Source organism: Wyeomyia smithii, chromosome 1 (genome assembly GCF_029784165.1).
Source record: "Wyeomyia smithii strain HCP4-BCI-WySm-NY-G18 chromosome 1, ASM2978416v1, whole genome shotgun sequence".
NCBI lineage: Eukaryota > Metazoa > Arthropoda > Insecta > Diptera > Culicidae > Wyeomyia > Wyeomyia smithii.
Window position 1 is genome coordinate 195,354,518 of NC_073694.1, and position 26,294 is coordinate 195,380,811.

Consider the following 26,294-nt stretch of genomic DNA (forward strand, 5'->3'; position numbering starts at 1 on the left):
GAAGGGACTTTTACGCACCCTGGGCAAGAGAGCATAACAAAATCATAACTCATCAATAACATATTTTACTATTAGGACTTATCGTGTTATTCGAAAGATATTCACGTTTCAAACATGCATAAGAAAATATCATAAAATTTTGATATCATAAAAATTTTTGATATGCTTTCAATGAGATATTTGAGTTGATTTTAAAATATCTCAATAAAAGTAAGTTTTTAAGTGAAAATTGTTCGTTATTGATTATTCAAAATATATCAGTTATGCATTCAGTGTTCAATAAGTTGAAAATATCTTAATCGGTCATTTTCGTGATTTTTCATGCGAATTATTGGTTTGTTGTTGAAAAATCAAGCTTTGTTATTCATACAGTCTTGGAGGAACAATATTTTGGTATTCTTTTTTGTTATTTTACCAATTATGTAAATCATATTAAGATCAAAATGAGTTGTATTTCCAATATCTGGTTGTGATAGTATAATGATGTTTTCTCCTGCTCGGGATGGGTTTACTTTCAGGCTTTCTTCCACCCCTCTCCTTTACCCATCCTATACGCTAAATTCCAGAAGAAAAAGTTGAACAGTTGAATGAATACCTCTTTAAGCAGTTATAATCGCCAATATTTTGCGGAGTAACTAAACGAGGCTCGGTAATAAAGTTCTATAAAAATAGGAAAGTTAAAAGTATTTCCTATAAAAATAGGAAAGTTAAAAGTCGTTAGAGATGCAGAGGTAAACTCGGTCTCTGGCAACAACGATTATAATATTTTCTTCTTTCCTTCTCTAACGACCGTAAGGACGTGGCTGGCGCCGTAGTCGATCTTTACAAAACAGAAGCTACTGAAGTGTTGTACATTAAAGATGATAAATCAATCCCAAATAGCCATCTATATATGGTTAGTCGTGCAACTTTACTAGCTGAAATCCATCACGGAGAAGCAACTACAAAATATGCGATCGTTCAAGCTGAAGCTCAAAGTAACTACTACTGTCCAAATCATTGCTCACTTGTGGTCCACCAGTTAATTTCACATACATATATTATGTTCCATCATAACTCTGAAATGATTGAATCGATTTGAACCAAACCTGGCATTCGTATTTCTCATTCAAAGGAGGTGGTCATGGGCTTGCTAGGTGGAAAAGGGTTCTTCTTGATAAAAGCGTGTAGATTTTATAAGGAAAATTTCTAAATGAAATCGATGAATATGGGTATTTTCAGGTCCTCGGTCATATCTTGAAAATGAATCTTGAAGTCCAGAGACCGAACATATTGTTCAATGCTATTTTTAAATCCAAGATGGCGGTTGCCGGTTTATTGAAAGTTAACTTGAACTATAGAAAGCCTTCAAAAACCCTAGAATACTTATTTATTTTCGATTCTCGGATTACACCTAAAAACTGGACACAAATGTCCGATTGCATTTTGAAATCCAATGTGGCAACTTTATGCTTTTGGAAAGCTATTCAAAACTAAAGAAGATATTCAAATACTTTCCTACATTAGTATTTTTAGAACGGAAGTGACGCTTTGAACCGAAAAGATTAGCATCGATTCAGACAAATTTATGTACCATTTGTACCAGATTCTTGATTGAACCAAGAGCGGACTTTTCGGAGCCGGTTTCATTCGGGGTAGTAGTTTTCACACCAATTGAATTTACAGGGGAGCTGCGAAGCCGCAAGGTTACAAAGTCCGCTTTGTCAAGCGGATGGTCGTGGGCTCGAACCTTTGTAGAAAGACCATTCAATATCAAAAAGGACTTTAGCATGGGTTTATTCTCAGCCTATTAACCACTCACTCTTCTTCTACACTGAATTATATAATACCTTTGTGTGACTTCCTCTTTACAAAAAATGAGTTCCTCTTATCAATAAAACTGGCCAGAAGAGCGCACGGCGAAACTTCTCCAGGGAATTATAATTGGCGATATTTGGCAGGAGGAAGGAGGCGCGGTACGGTATAGTAGGGTCGATAGCGTGTGAAAAGTAAGGTATAATCACATTACACACAAGCACGGATAAAACAAAAAAATATGCCACTTCTCTATAGCGGTATTGCCAATAATAGAAGTGCGGAATACGGCAGACACCTGGGCATATCTCACAATAGATCAATGATTCTGGTTACAGTGAGGAAATCCATACAAAAAAAAAATCGAAATTTCAACACAACACGTTTTTAGAAAATATGAAACGTAAACATCAAACGAACACGTTTTCACTGCGACTGACGGATGACTTGATTTTCTTATTATTACGAGTAATTAGAAAACAAACATTGCGGTACCGAACTGTATCAAAGTTCGAACACTTAAACTATCATGTAACTTTTTGCGCTAAAAAATCAACGAAAAATGAACTTTTTCATCGATCTTAGAGGTTTAGGTTATTTTTTTGTTGTTGCAAATAAATGCTATTTATATAGATTTAAACACGTTTTGTACTTGAAATTAAGGAAAATTTAGAAATCGGCTTCGATTCAAATTCCGAACACTTCAACGTACTCGCTATGTGATAGATAGGCAAACCGTCTCGATACTGACTGTCACTTTTTTCAACGCCAACGGTGATTCCTTGGAAGAGGCCCAACAGTAAAGAGCTACACATCACTGGGTGGAGGACATTCCAAGGAACGGAATGGTATATAATAATCATTCGTTTTATTACACTAGCTATAATAATTCGATTTTTTTTGTAATGTGTTCGAAGTTTAAGACTGTTCAAAGTTTGAACCAGAACGGTTGCATTAAATTTTATGGTGACTATTTTTCATTTATGCAAAAGCGCTGAAAATATCAACCCTGAGGTGGTAATCATCGGAACACACCTTAATCTTTGTGTTTTTCTTTAACCGTTAGGCGGCATCCTGAAACTACGTAACTCTCATAAAGGGGAATCCTTTAGCGTTACGATTTGTAACATAGGGGAGAGGGGGAGGTCAGATCAGCATTACGTAACGGAAAATTTCTTTTGTGACTTGCCAAAAACGAGCATTTTTATTAAACAAGTTTTTCTACTGCGTTACGCAATTTTTATTAGGGGGTAGGTGTTGGCGTTACGTTTCGTTACATATGGGAGATGGGAGTAAAAAATTTGGGTTTTCACGCTACGTTATTTAGGGATGTTGCCTTACGTGTATGGCAATTTTAACCTGGAGCAGCCCGGAGCAGTGATGTCACATATACAGATTAATCTGCATTTACACAGATTTTTAGCGTATTTTTAATACAGATATCTGCATATACAGATTACAGATTTTTTGGAAATAATACAGTTTTTTTGGTTTGCATGGGGTCGTAAATAAAACTTCTTGATATAGTTGAAAAACAAAAATTAACTCAAATGCGGTTCAGCGTGTCGGAGGTATTATTAGCATATGAATACTACGCATAAACGTGTGCATGAATGAGTCACGGGATAAGTGTTAAACAAGCTATAATGCGTTTTTTTCGAGAAGTATATGATTCTTCGAAATTTTACCAAGGTGACAAGATTTTTGAGCTCCAAAATACAGACGAAAATGTGGCATCACTGGCCTGGAGCGAATTGGTTGCATGTAACGGTGACCAACTGTCGCGTCTTGTCTCAGGTTTGACTGTACGCACCACCATAGGCCACTCCTCTCAGACGCGAACAGAGGAAAAAATAGCTTGCTAAATTCTAGATGATCGCGGTCACGTCCCGATTCCCTTCATAAACCTCTCCAGATCGCGGATGCTTCCGTATTGGTGCGATGCATTTTTTTCCTGTGTGGGCTCATCACTGCGACCACATTAGATCTATTGTGATACTCCCCAGGTGCTTTCTGTATTCCGCACTTCATATTATTTGCAGTATCACTATTGAAGTAAGTGATACGCTTATCATTTATATCCGTGCTTATGTGTTAGTTTTACCTTTCCGTTTAAAGCTTACTGCTCTACTATACCGAGCCTGTTTCCATCCTAACAATATCCCCTTATTACAATTCCTTGGAGAGAACTTTCGTACGTTACTCAGACCAGTTTTATTATAATAGAGACTAATTTGTGTTAGGAGGAGAGTCAACAGAGGGTACTGTAGAATTCAGATTGAAGGAAGGGTATGTGGTGGGGTGCCTGAAAATTAACCCATGCTAAAGCCCTTTACCAACCAAATGGCCTGAATCTACTAAGATTCGAACCCACGCCCACCTGCTTATCAATGCGCACCCTCTAACCTTGCGGCTACGGAGCTCCCCTGTTAAATACATTGATTTGACTGAGATAATTGTCTTTGTTAGCTATGAGAGTTTTTGAAGCAGAATACTTCTATCAGAAAGTTCGGCTACATAGGGATGTGAAATGAAAATCTAAAACCGAAAAAAAGTGAATAATATGTCCAATTTCAAATGCTAATAAATCGGTTAGTATTCGATGGATTTCCTTCGTTCTTGCAGCAATAGATTGGAAAATCCTCTAAGATTCTTCTCAAAAGAAGATAATTGTAATTTTATTATTCACACTATTGTACTATTGAAAATAGTCAAGCCTTGTCAAAACGAAAAATTCAACCTCTGATTGGTCGTTATATGATTGCTTTCCAAGCACGGTCGACAGAATCATATACCATGCAATTTAAAACATGCTATTTGGCCTATGTAAGAGCCTGTTTCAGCCGAAGCCGCTCATAATAGTTCTAGACAGCGACAATAGCAGTCGTCCTTCTTTAGCAGCAGCACTAGCAGTGCAGTGGATACCAGCGATAGCGGATAGCGGCCACAGCTGTGGCGTAGCAATGGATAGCGCACTATTTGCAGCGGATCCCAGCAACTAGAGCAGCTGGGCCAGCTGATGCAGGGACAGCGGATACCAATGGCAGCGTATAGCGGCCACAACTGTGGCATGGCTATGAATAGCGCACTAGTTGCAGCAAATCTCAGCATCGACAGCGGCTAATGCAGTGAGGCACTTTTGTGAAATGCTGTTTCTGTGCGATAGTGGGCACTAGTAAATGCATTCAATGAAAAGTTGACTCATTTTGACAACACGTGAGCCGTCTAGTTTTGAGTGTTATATCAGCATTTCACTGTTTACTTTATCACAACGAATACTTTGTTCGCACTGTCAGTGATAACGCAAAATGTAGTCGGCATCTTATCCGATACTAAATTGAACAACAAATTGTCCTTTTCAGGATAAAATAAAAACCTGATAATTAAACCGTTAATGTTTTCTCTTGAGTTAACTTACATTTTTAAATTTGTTAAAGTTCTAAGATTTACTTTATTTCCGTGTCTCAGAACGTACTGAATTATCTTTTCCTTTAGTCATGAGCACGACATCCGAAAAAATTTCATCTCAAAATTTGAAAATTGTCAAGCCCCAACCATGACAAGCAACTTACTATATTATTGAAAATGGTCAATCCTTGTTGAAGCGTAAAATTTGATTGATCTGATTAGTCAACGTTTATTTACTAGAAAAAATGACTGACACGCAAGCAGCCGAGTTATCTTTCTTGTAATAGTATTCTACTTCAACCTTGCGGTCGTGGCTTTGCACACAACCCTCCTTTTTTCGTAAGCCGATAGCACATTTAATGAACATATTTTTGAACAACTTTGTATGACAAACTTGAACCCCTCTAGTAGTATTACAAGTTTGTCAATGATTACTTGTACTCAGACACCGAAGTTATGAGAGCACATTTTTGCTAATTATCGTTATAATTTTCTTAAATGTGCTCTCACGGCTCCGGTGTTTGAGTACTTTCTTCGACAAAGTTGTAGTTCTACTTGAGGACTTTAAGTTCGTCATACAAAGTTGTTCAAAAATGTGCTTAATAAATGAGCCATCGGCATGTCTCCTGTTATTTGTTTGCTGTAAGAAACTCGAACAAAAAATAAATAAACAAAGGTGAATTCCACGCACATTCTCTTAGATTGCAACGGTGCTGAGAAGTCTACAGGCATTTATGTTCACTTAACAACCGACATGGCAACGACGCTGCGATGTTATTCAACAATATCTCTGATCTTCCAATCAGGGCTCTAAATTTTCGAAACAAAGCAATGAAACTGAATAGCTCGCGCTGTCATTTCGATTCGAACAGTTTCATTTTGAAGTGCTGTATGGAAGCTTCCTGTCTCCGTTGGCGCTCATTGTCATTTTCAATTGAGAATCTTTCAATTGAAAAGCATTTGTATCAATTTCAAGCCTTTCAGTTGCTAAAATCAAAGCAAGAGCTTTCGACTGGGTTTCATATGACTCACGAAGTGCTCGAAAATGATGCAAGACCTTCCATTGAAAGCGACGGATCAAAGTGTCACCTGATAGTTGTCACTTGAAAATGATTTTGTCAGGCTCTGCTTCCAATATCGTATTAAGCTGATGGCGTTTTTCACAATCAATAGCGAAAGCGTATTACGGCATTCAAATCATATGCAGAACGATACACAACTAATGCAGACAAAGTCATGCAAATGCGTCGATTTGTTCTCTGTCAAGTATTGAACACACCAACATCGACTTATTTTCGTTTCTATAGATTACATTCGATGAATAAAGCCACTCGGTGTGAAAGAGATGTATACATGGCTTTATCCTCAGACTCCCTAAAACCCTTTTTTTTTTCACAGTGAACTGTTTAATACCCCGATGACTGCTGCTTGAAAAAATAGTCACTCCTACATATACTGACCGATAGAAAGGAATTTATATAGGCAGCGAGAAGCTCGGATAAAATAATGATTTCAATATTCATATTGCTTATATCACACGGTGACGCGCACATTTGAGTTTGACAGATACTGGTAACTTCGTTTTCCTTCGGACAATGGTGTTTAGTTCTCAATTATACCAGATCATTAGGATTGTGGCCAAAATTATCTTTGAATGTTGTGCGTGAGGTGCCAGTACACTAAGAACAATTAAAAATTGAACAGTATTTTCACTACGCACACAAATGCTCCAATACAAAACCAAGTCAATACAAAACCAAGAAATCACGTATTCCACATAATCCACACGCACGCGATATAGACTAGATCGAAGTCCGTACAGCAATTAATCAAAATCCGTATAGATATAAAAGTACCAAAATTAACATCTTTTATTTTTCAATTTATTTTTAAATTTACGAATAAATATATTTTGACGGTCAATTGATTTCTAAATTTTTACACAGTTTTATAATTTTTTTTATATCAGCTGAAGAGTGCAATTTTATATGCGAAACGTGATTTTTAAAAAATGTTTAACTTTGCTCTTCGATTTTTATTCAATGAAGAATAAAAAACTGCTCGAAATGCCTCAAATGACAGTACATGAGCGAACTGTCATTTAAGCCATTATGAGCAGGTATTTATTCTTCGTTTAAAAATCTAAGGAAAACGATAAACTTTTCTTGAAAATCACGTTTTGCTCAGAAAATGCGGCTTTTTTAAATGATATATAAAAACTGGTATAGCTGTAGGTCTCAATTGAATGATTCGACAAAAAAAACATAAAATTTTTCTCAACTATCAGCTACGAGGTGCCTTCTTCTAGGCCCAGATTTAAAGGGAGGCAAATGCCTCGGCCCTTCGATTGCTTTGCCTATGCAAAAAGCAAAGGTGCTACATTCCGATTCGGAACTCAACCTTCTGTTTATTATACACAGACTTCACAGCCAACTGTTAAGTATACAGAGCAATTGCAGGGCTAGCGCTACGGTCCTACTGACACCAACAGTCTCTTCCGAGCCGGGACTCGAACATACGACGACTGGCTTGTAAGGCCACCATCGTACCTCGAGACCAGCTGGGAGTATTGCCCATGCATAGTACCCACTTCATGGTCCTATTTTCCTCTCCAGCAGTGAAGGTTGGTTGAGCTCCCTCTGATTAAGATTCGTAACGATTGGTTACGGCATCCCTTATCGAATTTCACCGGATCGCCGGACCCTCGCGAAGCTTCCCAGTACGACTTTCTCTTAGTTACAGCTCTTTCGAAATTGTTTGCAATATAATTTTGCTCGTTTTCTTCCATAATATGCTGAAAGCAAGAGTGAAAATTCAACAGTATATACATGATACACACCGATTCGATTTAAGCAACGATCAAAATCCGTACGGCACAGTTTTTGGTAAATAAATACAATTTACTCTATTGCCTGGTAGATTTCAGCTCGAAAATGACAAACACTTACTCTTCCAATCGATTTCAAAAAAATAAACAGAGTAAAACACTCATATTCTACTTAAAAGACGTTTTTATTTGGGGAACGTTTCCTTAGCAAATTCTCTAACGATGCGACGAAATGACAACTGAAACCGATACACAGTTGATTTTTCATTTTCAATTTTTTTTTATTTCATGGCCTACTGGCGCATAGTTTAATTCAACAGAAGGCCAACAATTGTGAAAACTAGAAAAAAAAATCTAACATTGTGAAGGGCAAATTTCAAATGCTGTTTGTTTTTATATAATTGCCTATGTAATAAAAATTCAGGAAATGTTGAACATGTATTCGTTGCGTTGGTACATTTTGTGGGTTCTGTCAAGCAATGAACCATATTATTATGGAGTTTGTTCGACTCAAAAGATTATAATGGTGACCATTTGGTGCATTTTTACTCTGTTGTTTTTGTGATCTATTATCCAGAATTCCACTTTCACCAGCATCCATATATGATCTCTATAACTATTTTGTACTATAATAATAACCAGTAATAATGGGACCTGTTATGAGTTGATATATTCAATAATTCGCACATCTCGAATTTGATGCCGAACATTGTATAAAAATATATTGATAAATAAGTTTCAACAACCCAGTCCACCTCCTCACGAAGTCCTACCGTTCCACAGTTCAATCGATGGCCTCAGGAGAAACAATAAGTTGTAGGAGATAGGTTAGCAGAAGAAAAAAAAACATGAGTAGCGCAAGCAGCTCTGCACGTCCCGTTCTGACACACATGTCTTTCCTTATCCGGCAGAAATCCCGAGGGCAAACCGCCCCGCTTTCCGCAGAAGCCCACCATTTCCCAGAAGGGCGAAGTGCTCTCAATGGAGTGCATCCTGGAGGCCCTGCCGGTGGCCGACATTACCTGGTACCACGGCCAGGACACGATCACCGACGGCGAACGGTTCAAAATCTTGCGCAAAGCGATCTCGATCGATACGTATCTGTTGACACTCCAAATTTCACAACCGACCGCCAACGATGGGGGCATCTATCGTTGCCACGCTTTTAACCCGTTTGGGGAAAGCAACGCGCATATTACGCTTAACTTCAAAGGTATATTGTTGTTACTGACTCACTACTGTATTTTACTTACTGTTTTTGCTCTACCTTTATACCTCACCGATTAAGCTGCTTCAAGTTTGTTGCTGTTACTATCTTTCACGAACTGTAATGTTTTTACGATAGCAAGAATACTCACGTTTCGTATCGAAACCTTAGCTAAGTTTTATCATTACCCTTGTTTTTTTTATTTACACATGAATCAGCAGTCGTGTATTTCAGTCGAAATATTATTGCAACCCATAATAACAGGTGCCCGTTTTTTGTTCCAACATTTCATCAAAGTTTAGCACACAAAACCAAACTCTATCTGTTTGTATTTATTGTTCGAGCTTATTAACGATTTATCTTAAGCCGTAGAAGTTTTCTCGGGTGCCCAAAGATCAGCCTCACGCTTTGCCAGGTCCACATTCAATCCTTGGGCACGGAATCGAAGTTTCAGCCATCAGCAAACTCTGAATAGCTTAGTGTGGTTAGATTCTCTGCTAGCTGATAAAACAAAACCCTTGGAAAAAGAACATTACTGATTGATCTTTTGACTTTTTTTGTTTTATTTGTTTACTGCCATTTGCGGAAACAGCGAATGAGAACGATAGAGGTTTCGCGCCATCGTTCGTGGAGAAACCGAAGATCATCCCGAACAAGCTGGGCACGCTGATAACGATGAAGTGTAGATGTAGATCGAAACCGAAACCGACCGTCAAGTGGATGCGTAAAAAACAGGAAGTCAAATCGTCCAACAAGGTCACGCTGGAGGTGAAAACCGTAGACGAGGACACGTACGAGCTGACATTGAATATCAAGGATCCTAGCTCGGAAGATGGTGGCAGTTATTCGTGCGTTATCAGCAACGAGTTCGGCGAAAGCAGCGCCACGCTAAATCTGAATATCGAAAGCGAACAGGAATCGACCAAAAATGCGCCGGTGTTTGTGGAGAAACCCCACATCGTGTCGCTGGACAATGGCAAGCTGGTACGCATGGAGTGCAAGGTTAAAACCGATATCAAACCCGACATCACCTGGACCCGTGAAGGTAAACTGCTGAAGGAAACAAGCAAACTGAAGATAACCATGACCTCGGAGAAGGACGTGTACCACGTCAGCCTGGTGCTCAAGGATCCACAGACGGAAGACTCCGGCACGTACAAGTGCAACATCAAGAATCTTCTCGGTGAATTAAATGCCAATTTAATTCTCAACATTGAGAGTAAGTATCGTGCTTCATAATATGGACGTCTAAATTTAACTTTGATTCTTATTTCGTTACAGTCGTTCCTGTTATCAAGGAAAAACCGAAGCTGGTAACGAACGTGAAGAAACGAATGGCCGCGATCGAGTGTACGGTAGCGTCCCGCTTCAAGCCGGAGTGCGTCTGGATGAAGGAGACGACGGTGATCAAGGAAACGCACCGTCACATGATCAAGATCGAAGAAACGCGCGAGGGTGAATTCGCCGTCAAGTTGAATATCACCGAGCTGAGCGAGGCCGACTTCGGCGCGTACAAACTGGTTGCCAAGAACGACAAGGGTCAGGCAACCTCGCATGTGATCGAGATCAAGGACATCGTGCTCGAGAAGCCCCCGCCGACCAAGCCGATTATCGACAGCAAATTCAAGGATGTGGAAATCGACGAAGGTGGCAACCTGACGCTGGCCGTGGGATTGGTCCATCCCGATCGCACCTTCAAGGTGTACTGGATGAAGAACAAAACGATCCTGAAGGCCAGTGAGACTGTCATTCAGGAGTTCAGTGGGCGCATGGCCAGGCTACAGGTCAAGAATTGTACTGTTGAGGACGCCGGTATGTATAAGGTTTCCATTAGCAACGAAACTCAGAGCGACGAATGCGAGGCTAAGGTTTCGATCAAGGCTAAACCTAAACCAAAAGAAGAGGAAAAGAAGAAGAAGGTAGTGAAGAAGGAGGAAAAGTTAGAGGAGAAGGTGGAAGAGAAGAAGGTGGAGACGAAGCAAGCGAAGATTGAAGTAAACGGCGTCGAGAAGGTCGAAGAGGTGAAGATCGAAGAGAAGAAGGCCGAGGTCAAGGTTGAAGCCAAGAAGGTCGAGGAGAAGAAGGCCGAGGTCAAGGTGGAAGAGAAGAAGGCAGAAATTAAGATAGAGAAGAAGAAGGTCGAGGAGAAGAAGAAGGTTGAAGAGAAGAAGGTTGAAGAAAAGAAGGCGGAAGTCAAGAAGGCTGCCGCGAAGAAGGAGGAGAAAATCGAAATTAAAATCGAAGAAGAGAAGAAAGTGGAAGCCAAGAAAGAAGCCAAGAAGGAGGAGAAAATTGAAATCAAAATTGAGGAGGAGGCGAAACCGGAAGTTCCAAAGGTTAAAGAGGTAAACATCTAGGTGAAATTTCTGCTTCGTTGGGAAAGTCATAACGTTTTTCGTTTTGCAGCCACCAGCAGCACAGAAGGGACTGGAAGCTCCAAGCATCGAGATCATTCGTGATAGCAAAAATGGCAGCCGTCGAGGTTCATTTCTGGATGACCGTCGTCCGAGCTTGTTGATGGGTGATGATGTGAGTACAAATCTTGTGAGACAACGTGATTGTGTTATTTTTTTGTTTAATATTCTGTCAAAGATGTATCGCTGAAATTCTAAAGAAGGAGATCTCCGAAATGATTCTATTCTGAACTATTCACTCAACTGTCAACTTGTACCATCGGTAACGCAGCGAAAAGCAACGCTTTTCCTGTCGGTTAATGCTTTGTTCAATTAATTCTATATATTTCCTCGCTCAACTCGTCACATTGCCACTCGGATGCCGGGCCTGAACGGTGCGATTCGACCCCGTAGACCAAACTGCGACCGGGAGAAGTAATCGACGAACGAAAGGTGAATATCTGGTACAAGATGCGAAAGCCGGAACTGTCGGTAGACACATCGACATCGACGGCCGCGCGTTTTGCTGGCTAGAGGCGGTTCCGCGTCGAGGCCAGATTATTCACCCAAATGCTAACGGTATACTTCCCAGTCTGTTGATGTGTTTTTTTACGTTTCGCAGAAAATGTAATGTCAACTGTAAAAACAACTGTGTATTTTTAAGCTATTTTTGTATGACTCCTGTTCCAGTTTAAAATGCTTGATGCTATACTGCCCCTGTTTACATAGTTGACGTAAGAGCCAAAATGACCAAAATGCACTTTTTCGTTGGTTCAGCTTCCTTTCCCTAAGTTACATACACTACAAACAAAAAGAAAACCATTTTGTTCTGAAACTTTGAGAAATATTGGAACAACGTTTTGGCGTAACTGCCAATTGGTTGCAAAAACTGGCGTCACTCCGTACAAGGGCAATTATTTATGTTAAGTCGTTTTATTCGACTGTCTTACTACGGTCTGTTTGTCTAATTTAAGTCGTTTAATACGACAAATATTCCATGGAAAGGGGTAAAGGGGAAAGTGGGATTGAATATTGAATATTTTCACAAAACACTCAGCCTCAGGAAGGTGTAAAGTCACCGTGTCCTTTCCTCCTACTAGTGGATATTAGCATCAGATGAAATAATTAAAATGTGTGTGTGTATAATACGGTGGGTAAACTTAATCAATTTGCCAGAACGTTTTTAGGGTTCTATTTGGGGCCCCAAACAATCCTGACACTACCGGAAGAGGATTGATCGATAGCTCTCTCGAAAGAAACATGCGCAAAAGTTTTCCTATACTAATTTCCATACAAATTTATGTACATGCATATGTAATGGACCAATCAGAGGCACGAGTAATCTATATCCGGCAGGTTTAGCATTGTCTGGGAGCCTAAATTGAACCAAAGAAAAACTTTGTCCTGGCTCTGTGCTGTCAAGTTTGGATTTTTCCATGTAACGATTACCCGCCTTAGCGTAAATGTAAGTCTTTATGCATGTGTTTCTGTGTGTGTGTTTGTATGTGTGTTTGTGCGTGTTTGTCTAATTGAAACTGCCGATGGACAATAACTGACGTTCGACCGAAACACGATTGATAAAACTGAATCAACTGCGAGGCAGAGTAGGAAGTAGTCAAGTTTTTACGCCAAGCTATGCGAACAATCTGCGAGAAAAATACATGTTTATTCGCATAAACTGGCGTAGCGGTTTTTTCTGGATCAATTACCACGGACCGAATCGTATAATCCATGGGGCCTCTTTTCAAACATCAATCTTCATAAAATTGACAGACTATTTAGTTGAAATTGTATCTCAATATAATGATTTGGGTTAAAATAACAAAAACGCGTTTTTCTCGCAATGATGGTGTTGGTTGTTACGTCAACTATGTAAACAGGGGCAGTATACTCGGCCTTTATTTTGTTAACTTCGTTTTCAAAGTTTTTTCAACTCCAGCTACCAAACATTTAAAAATTTTGTGAAACTTATTGAAAGTTCCAAGAAAAGAATGTGCACCTCTATTTTCCGAAATAGGCAATGAATGTTATTCAGCGAAAATCCCAGAATACAGATGCCATCCCTTTAGAACCAAATTCAATGCTTTTCTACGCTTTCAAGTAACATCGGTGAATACGGATTAGACTCCATAGTGAAGTGATCGAAACAGATGCTTCACAAAAAATGGAACTCACAAATAGCTTACAGGTTGAATCATAGCTGTGTTTGGAATTTCATTGATTTCTAGATTGAGCAATTCTCACTGAAATCTGATACGAGGTCTTTCGAAAGAAATATTTATTTGTTTAAATGATTGAAAGTAGTGAAAAAATGAGAAAACTACTTTGTTTAGTTCAAATTGATGGACCCTCCGAGCACCAAGGGGTCAAATGGTCATTGAAAAAATTACATTTTGAGCGATTCTTGGTATTTCAATCGATCTATATCTCTAAAATCTGTCATTGAACCCTCTATAAACAGCAAGTCGTTTCAGAGAGAAATAATAGATCATTCACTAGAAATAGAACTAAATTGGCCACCATTTTGGATATCGCCGCAATCTTGAATCTTATCAGAAAATGTGTCTTTGAGCAAGTGCGCAATCACCGATTTCAAATTGGAAAGCTATGAAAAAATGTTTCAAGATACATTTGTAAAACTAGGTGAACACAAATTTACATTGCCATTCAGATCGCATGACCCAATAACAATGCAACGCAATATGCCACCCTAGGGCAGCGAAAAGGGCCACCAAATCCAAATTTCGGATACCGAGCATGTACATTTTGTTCATCGGCCCAAAATAATCATCTGTGCAAAATTTCAGCTCAATCGGACATGATTTAGCGGTTGCCTCAGAGTGCTCAAAGTGGTGATTTTTTTCGATGCCAAATGACTTAAAAATGCATAAAACGTCGAGATCTGGTGTTATCCCGAAAACAAGCTTGCACTTCCCTTTTCGCGAGCACAACCAGCCGAGTACAATTGTTACAAGATGCATTACGATAGTTATGGAGGGACAAAAAAATTATTCCAAAAATGGTAACGGACTACTTCAGTAGCGGTTTACTTCGATTGGTTTTGCAATAGACTGCTATAAAAAACTCACCGAAGCAGTCCGATACCCTACACTTTCCAGTACGCGATACTTTACAGATTCATCCCCTTCGTTCGGCTGTCGGTGCACGAAGCAAAACCGGGTAGATGAAGAAAGCATTTTCGTTTTCTAGCATAGTTTTTCAAGCACTCCTCCTAGTCGAGTACTTTAACTCGCTAGCAGGAAATCGCATACTCTTTTACAGTCGCTGAGTAGCAATACAAAAGAGTTTTCGCTGAGTTGTCAAAAAGAGTTGTCGGTGCGTGCTTGCTGCTACTCAGGGGAATGCATGAAGAAGAAAGAGTATCTCGAAAGCGTGTGTGCAAAAGCTTGAGATGCGTAGCATATGTCTCGTTCTCAAGCAGAAAGGAGGAGAAGGGTTCTGCTTCTCGTCCGCTTTGCAACGCTGATTGCCGCCCTAGTGGACAGTGAGTGTTCCTAGTTTTCGGGTAGCAAGTTAACCCACGCACCGTTGTCTCTGAAGCTCAACTTCAAAAAGTAATCTGAATGGCAAGGTAAACTCGTTGACCACCTTATTTTATGAACTCAGCTTTCTCTGCTTTCCGAGGGTAGTAATTTTTGAATCGGTGGCTGCGCACTTGCTCGAAAACACGACGAGATCCAAAATGGCAAATACTTCAAATGAAAGCTCTATCATTCTCTTGTCAAACGACGCGCTGTTTGTAGGATGTTAATGACAAATTTAAGAGAAATATATCAAATAAAAAATCAAGTATTACTCAAAATACAACTGTTCCGAAAACCGTTTTACTCTTTGATGCTCGAAAGGTCCATCAATTTGATAGAAAAACACAGTGGTTTTCTCATTTTTTCACTACCTACTTTCAGATCATTAGAACCCATAAATACCCCTTTTGAAAGACCTCAATGGGCTGGTTTCAGTGAGAATTATTCATAGTAAATGTAGCAGTTTCAAATTGTAAAGCAAACTATTATTGGGGTTAGTAAAATTGTTATTATTTCATAAAACTGTTAACATTTCAGAACCCTCAGGTTCGAGATATTCTTTATGCACAAGCATTTTGATATATTTGGACAAAACTGTTAGCTCACTGCCAGTTATACAGTTTTTAGGATTTTTTTATTCAAGTTTATCGAATTCCAACTTGCACAGGGATTACCATCATCGATTTGTAACGAAAAGCAGAATAAAGAAACCATTGGATTTAGTTATAATACCTAAGCAGTCCTAATAACATAGAAGCACATTCTTCGTTCGAAAAATAAGAGCATTCAGAGTACAATATTTCCACCTTTTTCATTCTATTCTATCCCTCATACAGCATGCTCTGACATAAACTTTTCACCGTGCCGGTAGCGGTGTGAATCTCTCGTTCGTTCAAATATCAAATGCTTTGCGCTTGCTTGACTGAAGTCTCTGTTCAAAATTCTGTCAATTCGCTGGATTGATATTTATTTTCCAATTCTGCTTCTGCTGAAATAGCTATTGGAAATTGGTTTCTTGTAAAATGGTTCTATAATAACACTAATTTAAAGAATCATGCTTCATCCTGTGCAGCACCCAATGCTTGCTGCAGCCTGACGAGACTAGATAGGCGCTATACTGCCGTGAGATGACAAAGTGACGTAAGTGCCACTTTCTCGAATATGAGTTTTTCATGCCAATTTGTTCGTTATTCGAAGACCTATCTTTTGGTGTCTTTCTTTTCGTTGTTACTTATTCGTACGTTGAATAAAATCAAAAAAAAAAAAACAAAGTGACGTTGGCACACATTTACATACAAAAGTGACGAAGAATTCTTTCGTTTTTGGGCCGTACTGAAAAACTGATTACTTGGATCTACGTCACAATGTCATCTCACGGCAGTATAAGTTTGTATCATTCATTACTTTCTTGAACGAATGAATGGCAAAGCATGACAAAAAGTAACACCAGCCGAATCAGTAAAACGTTCAATTTGGGGTAAGGGTAACTAGATTCAATTCAGTATAACTGCGAAGGGTGAGAGTGAGTGCACACTTAGCTTCACTCCAGGTGAATACACTGTACACTGTATTCCAAGCATTGAATGTGAGATTTCGGAGCTCTGGCTCTCACACGAGTGAGCAAATCAGCGCGTTTGCTTGGAAAGAGAAACGAATCGCGTGTATCTGAGGAGCATGTGGAAAAAACACTGTGGTGGAATCTGAAATATCTCTTCTGACAGATAATACAGTTGAATCCCTCTAAAACGACATTTTTTATAACGACAATTCTCGCTATAGCGACATTTTCAAAGGCCCCTCAGTTTTATACTAAAATTCTTCGTTTTATTGCGACATTTCGCGATTAAGACCATCCTATATAGCGGCATTCCAAAACTCATACTTGTCATTCTTTATTGCGACAACAGTACAGTCGAATCGCTCTATAACGACATTGCTTAATCTATAACGACATTCTCAACGGTACCTTCTTTTCTATATATACAAAAAATCTTAGTATTATTGCGACATTTCGCTATAACGACAGTCCCTTGCGATGTCGCTATAAAGGGATTCGACTGTACACAGAAGTAAGCTTTCTCATACGGAAGTACATTTCGCACAATAACTACACAGCAGAGTTCACTGCAGTACCTTTACACTGTGTCTCTCGAACATTCAGAAAATGAGGGAAGCATCTAAATAGGGTAGTAGATAGTGTTTTTTTTCGAGCTTTTTTTTCTGCATCTCAAAACTGAAAAAAAAAATAAATCCAAGCGCCTCACACTGTTTCCAAAACTGCAAAAACGTGATCGAAATTATTTTGACCCAGAAAACTTGATATTAGAGGCGTAGTGCGTTCAGCAAAGTTGATCCATTAATTTTTCTCCATTTTATAGAAGTTGCAATTTTGTAATTAATCCACCAAAAATTGAGAAATGAATTTTACATTTTTCATTTTTGCATAGCATAGCATAGCATAGCATAACATACTTGATTGCCGTGTGTTGCCCACGATTGACCAGAATCAGCTGAAATTGCACAAGGATCCGTCAAAATGATGCCTAGATGTAGCAAGCCATTTACTGTGACGAATTTTACATTTTTCATTTTTGCATATAAAATATCCCTTTTTCCAGCAAAGTTGTAGTACACTTTATAAGAAACAACTTTGTCAAAGACAACCGTCTTCTACTTACCTATTTGAATGGAGTTTTGTTGAGTTTTCTATAGATTGCCACTGAAAATCTTTAAAAAATAAAAAAAATCAAAAATCAAAAGTGATTTTCTACAATTTTTCAATGTTTGAAAATGTTGTTTGCTATAACAAAACAAACAATTTCATCAAAGGAAGTTTATTTTCATCTCTGATATTTCTGTGATTATTGAATTTTTTTTAAAAATTGCACTAATTTACTAGCAGATATCTACGAAATCTGCAAAAATCTGCAGACAAACCCATTTCAATAATTAAATATAAGTAATTTATTATTCAATCCAGATATTGGCTTATCGCTGTCTCTCTGTGTAGATATCTGCAAGTAAATTAGTGCATCACTTCAATAAAACTCTTCAACAGCTAGATGAATATAGATAAAAATAAACTCTCTTCCGTGAATTTGTGTATTTCATAATAGTCAACAATATTGTGGAACATTAAGAAAATTGAGAGAATCACCATGATAAGTTATACTGAAAAAAGTGATTTGAAGGAAAATCATAAGGAAACTATACAATATTTCATTCAAATACACGCAAAATTTCAAGCTTTAATCACCAAATGTGTCCTGCCAAAACGCACAATGATTGCTCTGATTTCGCACAAAAAATGTGTGAAATGCAGAACGCATCAGTTGTACAATGAATACATGGGCAGAGATCGGAATCAGAATGTGTATCATACACACAAATTCGTGATGTTTCGGCAAACATCGGCTTCGAGCTAACAATCTGTTTCGGGGCGCTCAAAAAACCGCTGCTTACTTTCGCGAGCCGGTGCGTATCAAAGGCTAGTGCATCCCTAATCACCGTCAGCAAACGAAACAGCCAATAGCGCGCCTTGTTGCAACAGGATTTACTGACGCTGGTGCCAGTAACGTGGAACCGAATGCATATGAATAAAACCAGAGTCGTAGGTAAATTAAAATATTTTGAACAAACCCAAAGTCTTTTTGTTTGTTATTGATTCGAAGATGTTTTTAAATGACCGGATTCATGATAAGAATCCAATCAGTTGGTTTTTTCATCAATTCACACATGACCAAAATCATCAGTTTTTATTGTTGGTTGCACTGCTTCAACGATAGCAACCTTCTAAAGAACATTACCAATACCAGTACAAATCATCATGACGATACCAACACCGGTTAAAACTTTTGAAGTCTAGTGATTTGGAGGTGCTAAATACATTCAAAATCCGCTAGAGCATCAAATGCGTTATGCCCAGCACACATTTGTTGTACTGGTTCGGAACTTAATCAGTAAATGCGCTAATTTCGCTCATAAATGATCTGGTTACGCACATTCCAACTTTTGCGTGTAGGCAGATAAAAGTTCAGTATGGGTAAACAGGGTAAGACCGCCGTGCGGGGTAAAACCGCCCACCGTAGTTTTACTACCAAGTTATAAAATAATTGAAAAATTTCTTTAACGTGTCTATTACAGTATAATTACATAACATTTTGCAAGTTTTTCTGTTTTGATAGTGCGCGAACGGTCGCAGAAATAATCAAACACAACCTTTCAGCTGGCAACCAGTCAATGCGCTATTGTTTTGCGGCAACGGGACTTAAGGTTTTTCAGTCTAAAAATCTATTGTTTTGTTCGTGAATATACGTTTAATCGCTTGCCTGAATCTATCTTCTTTCGGAAATATCGAAGGCCGTGAGTAATCTTGTAATTTTGACTACTTTTTAGGTCAAATATGAAAATGCTCCACTGGGGGTTAAAGTCGCCCACTATACAAGGGGTAAAACCGCCACGTATCCAACTGCTTGTTGTTTTACTTCAAGACCCAAATGCCTCGACACTACAAAGGGAATATTTACAGGATCAGTAAAGCAACTTCAAGCCACATAAGACATCGATGTTAATCGACCATTTTCGATTTGGTTGAAGCTTTTCTAGTAATATATTTTAACAAGACTTATTTTTGAAAAAAGTAAACCTGTGTGAAAATGGTGTTAATGAACCAAAATCATTTTAGAGCCAGGACGGTTTGTTTGATTGGTATGACGTCTCCGGCAGAATTGAAAATAGTAGTTTTTTACTTCCGAAAAAAGTACACACTCTAATAAAATTTAAAGAAAAAATATAAAAATAGAATTAAAAATATATATTTTTTTCAAATTTATTTGAAAAAACATGTTTTTGCCTGTAAAATCTACAAAAGGTAAGCTAAAATTTTTTGGTTGTTGGATCATGGAGTAATAGAAATATTAATAGCTCAATTTTTGTGAAGAATTTTTTTTTTACGGTTTGTTTGGTGTATAGAGTCGTTGGTAATTTTGTTCTTCAAAAAAAAAAAAACACAGAAAATTGAAAATTTAAATAAATGAAATAATAATTATTAGTATTTTTCTATACATAATAAGTCTTCAAAAGAATCATACAGACAGGTTTAATGAGTTTTAATTTTTAGCTTAAAGATAGGTATTTTATGAATTCAATATCTTGAAAAACCCCAATTCTGAAAAATCTTTTTATTTTGAAAACCAAAAAAGTTACCTAAACATTGATTTGAACTTGAATAATCAGAAAACAAAGTAATTTAAAACTTAGAAAAATTTTTTTTTTCAGATTTTTCAAAGTGTATATTTTATTTAATATGAAAAAAAAAAATACCATCTACAACTTTGTCAGAGACACTATACCGATAGAATCAACCGTTTCGGCTCTAAAAATATTGTTTATCCTCAAAAAATGGTGGGCTATCTTACCCCGCTGGTGGGCGGGCTTACCCCGCATGAAAAGATCTGCACAATTTCAATGAATTTTTAAAATTTAAAAAAAAGCTGGAAAATAAACAAAAATATTTCAGTTCTTATTTTTTAAATGCGGGTATTAAAAAGAAGAACCTCTTAGCGAAGAAAAAATGTAATTGCAGCCACAACTTTTTTTACTATAAACAGAATTGCTTAAGGGGACGGTCTTACCGATACCCCTACCTTCGACAATGTTGTTTTTTTATGAAATGAGCCATAACTTTGTCAAACAAATTGAATTTTACTTGCAAATATGAAAAGAAAGAAATTCGCTTTCACTTTCAGATAGATTAATCACAAAATTCCAACTAGTATAAAATGGAGATTATTCAATTAAACAAATTCGCTGAAGACACTACGACTCCAAAATATTTTTTTTTAGTAAAAAGTAATTATTGTAACTCTCTCAGCTGGTCTCGAGGTACGGTGCTGGCCTAACAAGTAAGATGTCTTCAACAAAGTTGTTCCTTTTAAAATGTGCAACAAATTTGCCGAACAAGGAGGATTTCTATATTAAATTGAAAAAAATAAAATCCGTTACTCACTGGTAAGTATAATCACAAAATTTCAACTTCTATAACATAAAGAATATTAAAAGGAACAATTCTACTGAGGATTCTGAGGCTCTAAAAATATTTTTTCGGGTCAAAATAATTTCGATCACGCTTTTGCTGCTTTGGAAACAGTGTGCGCCCGTCAGTTAAGCATTTTAAGTCTCAGAAGTAAAATCAAAAACATTAGAACATACCCTAAATTGTCCAGCAATCTACTGCAGCGCTTCATAGTGCATTCTACCCCAGTTTCAATTTTGATCGTTTTATGAAAAAATGTTGAAAGTTAGTGGAATGAATTGGAGTATTCTCAGTATTATCAATCCCAAAAGTGTGTGAGTTAGAAGAACCACAGTTTTTTTGTACTATTTGCAGGTCAGTTAACCATCAAAGCTCACATAAAATTTATGAATAATTACATGTTGGACAGAACCACAAACAATTGCACAGTATTTTTCAAATATTTTAGTAATTATGGGGCACTTTTTCATATTAGAAATGCAAGAAACTGGTTTATTGTGAGAAAAAAGAAGAAATTCATGTGTTAGTATTTTGAGGAATCGATATATTTGACCATCCTAACCCGCTGGTGTGTTCTGTACGGTTCTCCCCTAAGTCTAGTATATTTTAAATTGAAAATCAAAAAAGTAGCACTCACACACTTCACATTACATTTTTCTACACGAAAATTCAAGCGCGGAGTACAAAATGCAGCACGTGGGTAAGATGGTCCATGCTATTAATTCCCCAAAATACTCGCACATGTGGCTTCTAATGACGGATTTCTTCGCTTTTCTCACAAAATTCCAGCTTTCCAACAGATTTGATATAAAAAAGTGTGCCATAATGACTGTACAATAGGCTGTGGATCTGTCTAACATGTATTTATTCATGAGTTTTATATAAGCTTTTATGATTAACTGACATGAAAATAATACAAAAAACTGTGGTTCCTCTAACTTCCACACTTTTGGAAATTATAATACAATGAATATTTTAATTCATTTTACTAACTTTCGTCAACTTTTACCTAAAAACGATCAAAATTAAAACTGGGGTAGAATGCACTATGATATGAAAATACCATTGAAGTCGAGTGTTCTAGGATAAGCTTCGTCGTAAAGATGCATTATGTAATTTTTATAATCATCCTAAACGTTCCATGTCGCTTAAAAATGCGTTGTAAATTGCGTAAATGCTTAAATGGTGCGTATTTTACAATCCTCCTCTATCACTAACAGAAACAACCCGCGAAGTGAGAAGCACTTGAAGTCTCAGAAGTAAAATCAAAAACATTAGAAGATATCCTCAGTTGTCAAGCAATCTTCTGCAGGGCTTCATAGTAAAATTTGACCCAAAAAAAAAAACAAAACTAGATGAAATTTAGTAAAATAAATTGAATTATTCACAGTATTATAAATTCCAAAATTGTGAGTATGAAGATTCAATTCAGTTAATCATAAAAGCATATATGAAATTTATGAATATTATGTTGGACAGATCCAAAAACCGTTCTACAGTTTTTTCCAGTATTTTAGTAATTATGGCGCTCTTTTTTATATGAGAATTTTTTTTAAAGCCACTTAGCTGCTGAAGCGTTCTGTATGGCCCTCCCCAAAATCTTGTATATTTTAAATTAAAAATGAGAAAAGCTCTGCATCACATTCCCCTATCGAAAAAATAAGCTAAAACATGCTATAACTTTGTAAGGAAAAGTCCTGGCGATGTGTGGCCTTCAACAAAAACGTGTGTTTTGTATGCCCAAATGCTTCTTTAGAACAACGTTTTCTTGTAAAATGTAGCTAACAAAAGTTAAGTGCAAAAAATTAACTTTTAAGTAACTTTTACAGGAAATACTCTGTAACTCTGTACCCAATGAAGATAGGAGTTTTATTTATTCAGCGAAGATTCATATTTTTGCACGTTCTTAAACTTTGCCGAATAAACCATTCCTCTATCTCTTAACACAAAAAAGTTAGTATTTTGGATATAAGAAAACCTTTTGTAACATATGCTCGCCGTACTCTAATATGGGTGGAATGGGACAAATAAAACCTTAAGGAGTTTATAGTGCTTCAGCTTAACTTCAAGGAAAAGTATTGACATCATGATTCCACTTTCCTTTTTTTAACCTATACGTTCTTGAAGTTATCGAAAAAATAAGCTAAAATATGATATAACTTTGTAAGGAAAAGTCCTAAAGATATATGACCTTCGGCAAAAATGAGTGTTTTGTGTGCTTTTGCAATTCCTCCGAACAATAATGTCGTGTAAAATGCAACTAAAAAAAAGGTCAGTACAAAAAACTAACTTTTAAGTAAGTTCCATGTAATGTACTTTATAACTTTGTACCGAAAGAAGATATGACTTAAATTTGTTCGACAAAGTTTTATATTTTTGAATCTTCTACAGCTTTGCTGAACAAACTATCTTCTATCTTTTAACACAAAAAAATTTTATTTTTTTATTTTTAGTATAGTAAACTTTTCAAACTTTCCGACAATTTGCAATCATGCGGGTCATTCATACAAACAATTATTCCGAAGACACTTTTAAGCTAGGATGAAGGTAAAATGCGCTATGGAATTAAGTTCCACTTTTTACACTATTGGACCACTGTGCAGTGGGACAAAATAAAAAAGTGGGACATCGCTGTTTTTATCGAAACGCATAGTTCTAGCGTTTCGATGTTTTCTAAAAAGTTTCTTAGTTTTATATGTACTTGATTTAACAGGTAAATATTTTGTTTGTGTGGGGTTACACTAAAATAAAATTTTTTTTTTTTAATTTTTTGATACACTTGATAATTTTCTTCCGACACATTGTAGAACTGACTATTCTGAGCAAGTTTGCAGAAGATCGGAAAATTGTATCTCTGAATTTGACGGAGCTATAAAGTATTAAGTAAAGCTTCCCCTTAAAAGATCAACCGTCACATTTTGTAGAACAAAGTGAATCACTATTTCTTAGTTTGGAGGAGTTATATCTTATATCTTATTTCTGTCATATCATGACACAACTTTCACTAGGTTTCATTCTTGACCCAATGTGCACCGGAGCTGCTTTTTCGGAACAGGTGTGTTTCGATTTTAAATCTTGGATCTTGTTCTGATCAACATATTCACTTTAGATTTTCGTGATTTATCTTCAGGATTAGCACACAGTCATTGTTTTCTGTTAACACGAGCATTTTCTATACCTTATTGATCATTTTATCTCATAAGCCTTCTCGTATGAATCCAATATTACAAATATCATGTTATCAAGATGAATTGGATTTTCTACGTTGGTCTGACAAGTTTAAGCACTTGTGACTAATTTACTATGTAAAAACACCTATTTAGAAAAGCGCACACAACACAATGCTTTACACAAATTTGAGCTTAGAGGTAGCATCCAACCTGTGCCAAGGTAAGCATCGAGATCCAGCTTCATTGCGGGCGAATTAACGTTTCACATCACGGAGTACAATTACCGGGATGCACTTTCGGCTTGTCGCTAAAATTAGCCGTCCAACAAGTGCGCTAGTTGGGGGGCTGGGAATAGCTCTCTTCCACCACCCAATGCCCTCACCCCTCTCTCGGGTGATGGAGGTGTCAATTGGAAGTTCTCTAATTTCCTCCCCCTTAATAGTGCGCTGGCAGTCAATCGCGACAGCAATTTCGACGGTTGTGAACATATCGTCGCATGTGATTGAATATATCTTGCATTATTCATCGATTTTACATTTGTACTTGGCCGTGTCCACATCTGCCGAAGGTGTCACTTAGCATAGAAATCTCTATTTGCCGTGCCGGTCAATTAGCCCAAACAAGTCAAGCTTGGAGTGTCTTTCCTGGCTTGTCGTCGATTTTTTTTAATTCTGCGAATTAGTATGAGTACCTGAAAGATCGTCAGGAAGAATTAAATTTTACTAAAATAATGTTTCTGTTTTCCCGTCTCATGCATACCAACACAATCGGTTTGTGTCGTTTCATCACCCATCCAACGGAACGAATTGCGATCCGCTAAACCGATCTTTATAAATATCAATTTTCACAACTGGATGGTCTATGCTGCTGTGCTAAAATAAAATCTGATTTGTTGCCCCACCGTTGTTCTTACCTTGCTGGTGCAGAAACGACGACCGTCAATCGATGTACGACGCCCGAGCATTCAAGATATGGACGAGAAAATCAATCAACCATCGACCCCGTTACGTGCCATCGGAGAGGACGGCAAGGCAGCGATTATTGTCGACTTCCAGGAGAGCTACTCTGCAGTCGAAGGTTCGAGCCCGCGTACCCGTGTTTTCGCTACTGTCGCTTAGTGCTTTTAGTGCCGCTTGATTCTAACGCTTTCTAATTCCGCTGGCCAGCTGCTTTGGAGTGTTGAATATTTTCTGGCATCAAAACAAAAGTCATTCCGTTCCAGATCAAACCGGTTACATCTCGGTTCAGGTTGAAGGTAATCCCGCCCCGACGTGGAAGTTCTTCAAGGGCATTACCGAACTCATCGATGGTGGTCGCTACAAGCATCATACCGATGGCGAGAGCAATACCATCACGCTGTGTATCCGAAAAGTCAAACCCAACGACGAGGGCAAGTACAAAGTGGTGGTCTCCAATGCCCACGGTGAAGATTCGGCCGAAGTGCAGCTGTACGTATCCGACGCCAGTGGTATGGATTTCCGTGCCATGCTGAAGAAGCGAAAGTACGCCAAGTGGGGCAAAGAGGAGAAGGATCCCGACTGGGGTGATCTCAAGGAGGTCGAGAAGCCGAAACCACAGCTGAAGAAAGTCGAAAGAGTAGGCATCGCAACGCACACGAAACCAAAAACCGGTTCGGGGAAAGGGTTGTGACTAAAATCCGGTTCTATGTTTTGTGTTGTGTTTTGTGTTTAAAAATCTAGAACGGGTACTAATGAATATGCTTTGTACTTCCAGAAACAAGACACGTTCTCCAGGCCACTGGTAGATATCACCTGCAAAGAAGGACGCGAAAAGAAGGTTGTATTTGAAGCTAACTTCACCAAGCCCAACGCCAAAGCGAAATGGATGTTCCGCAAAGATGTAAGTTTACGATTATTTCCCAAAGTTTTTCTGTTAGTAATAGTTTCAATCACCCG

At 37.8% G+C, this 26,294-nt stretch overlaps 1 protein-coding gene across 7 annotated transcripts in view; it reads left to right on the plus strand.

The window, feature by feature from the left end:
* The window catches only part of LOC129733949 (twitchin), an 82,881-nt gene that overhangs the window by 28,230 nt on the left and 28,357 nt on the right, over window positions 1–26,294 (plus strand). For 4 of the 7 annotated variants that reach the window (XM_055695578.1, XM_055695584.1, XM_055695583.1 and 1 more), the window contains exons 8-15: window positions 8,941–9,242; window positions 9,829–10,455; window positions 10,518–11,581; window positions 11,643–11,765; window positions 12,044–12,082; window positions 25,305–25,455; window positions 25,601–25,974; window positions 26,113–26,238. In XM_055695578.1, coding sequence (XP_055551553.1) covers window positions 8,941–9,242; window positions 9,829–10,455; window positions 10,518–11,581; window positions 11,643–11,765; window positions 12,044–12,082; window positions 25,305–25,455; window positions 25,601–25,974; window positions 26,113–26,238 — 2,806 coding nt within the window. The remainder of the gene's footprint in view (window positions 1–8,940; window positions 9,243–9,828; window positions 10,456–10,517; window positions 11,582–11,642; window positions 11,766–12,043; window positions 12,083–25,304; window positions 25,456–25,600; window positions 25,975–26,112; window positions 26,239–26,294) is intronic. The other 3 variants (XM_055695580.1, XM_055695582.1, XM_055695581.1) reach the window with 3 other exon arrangements.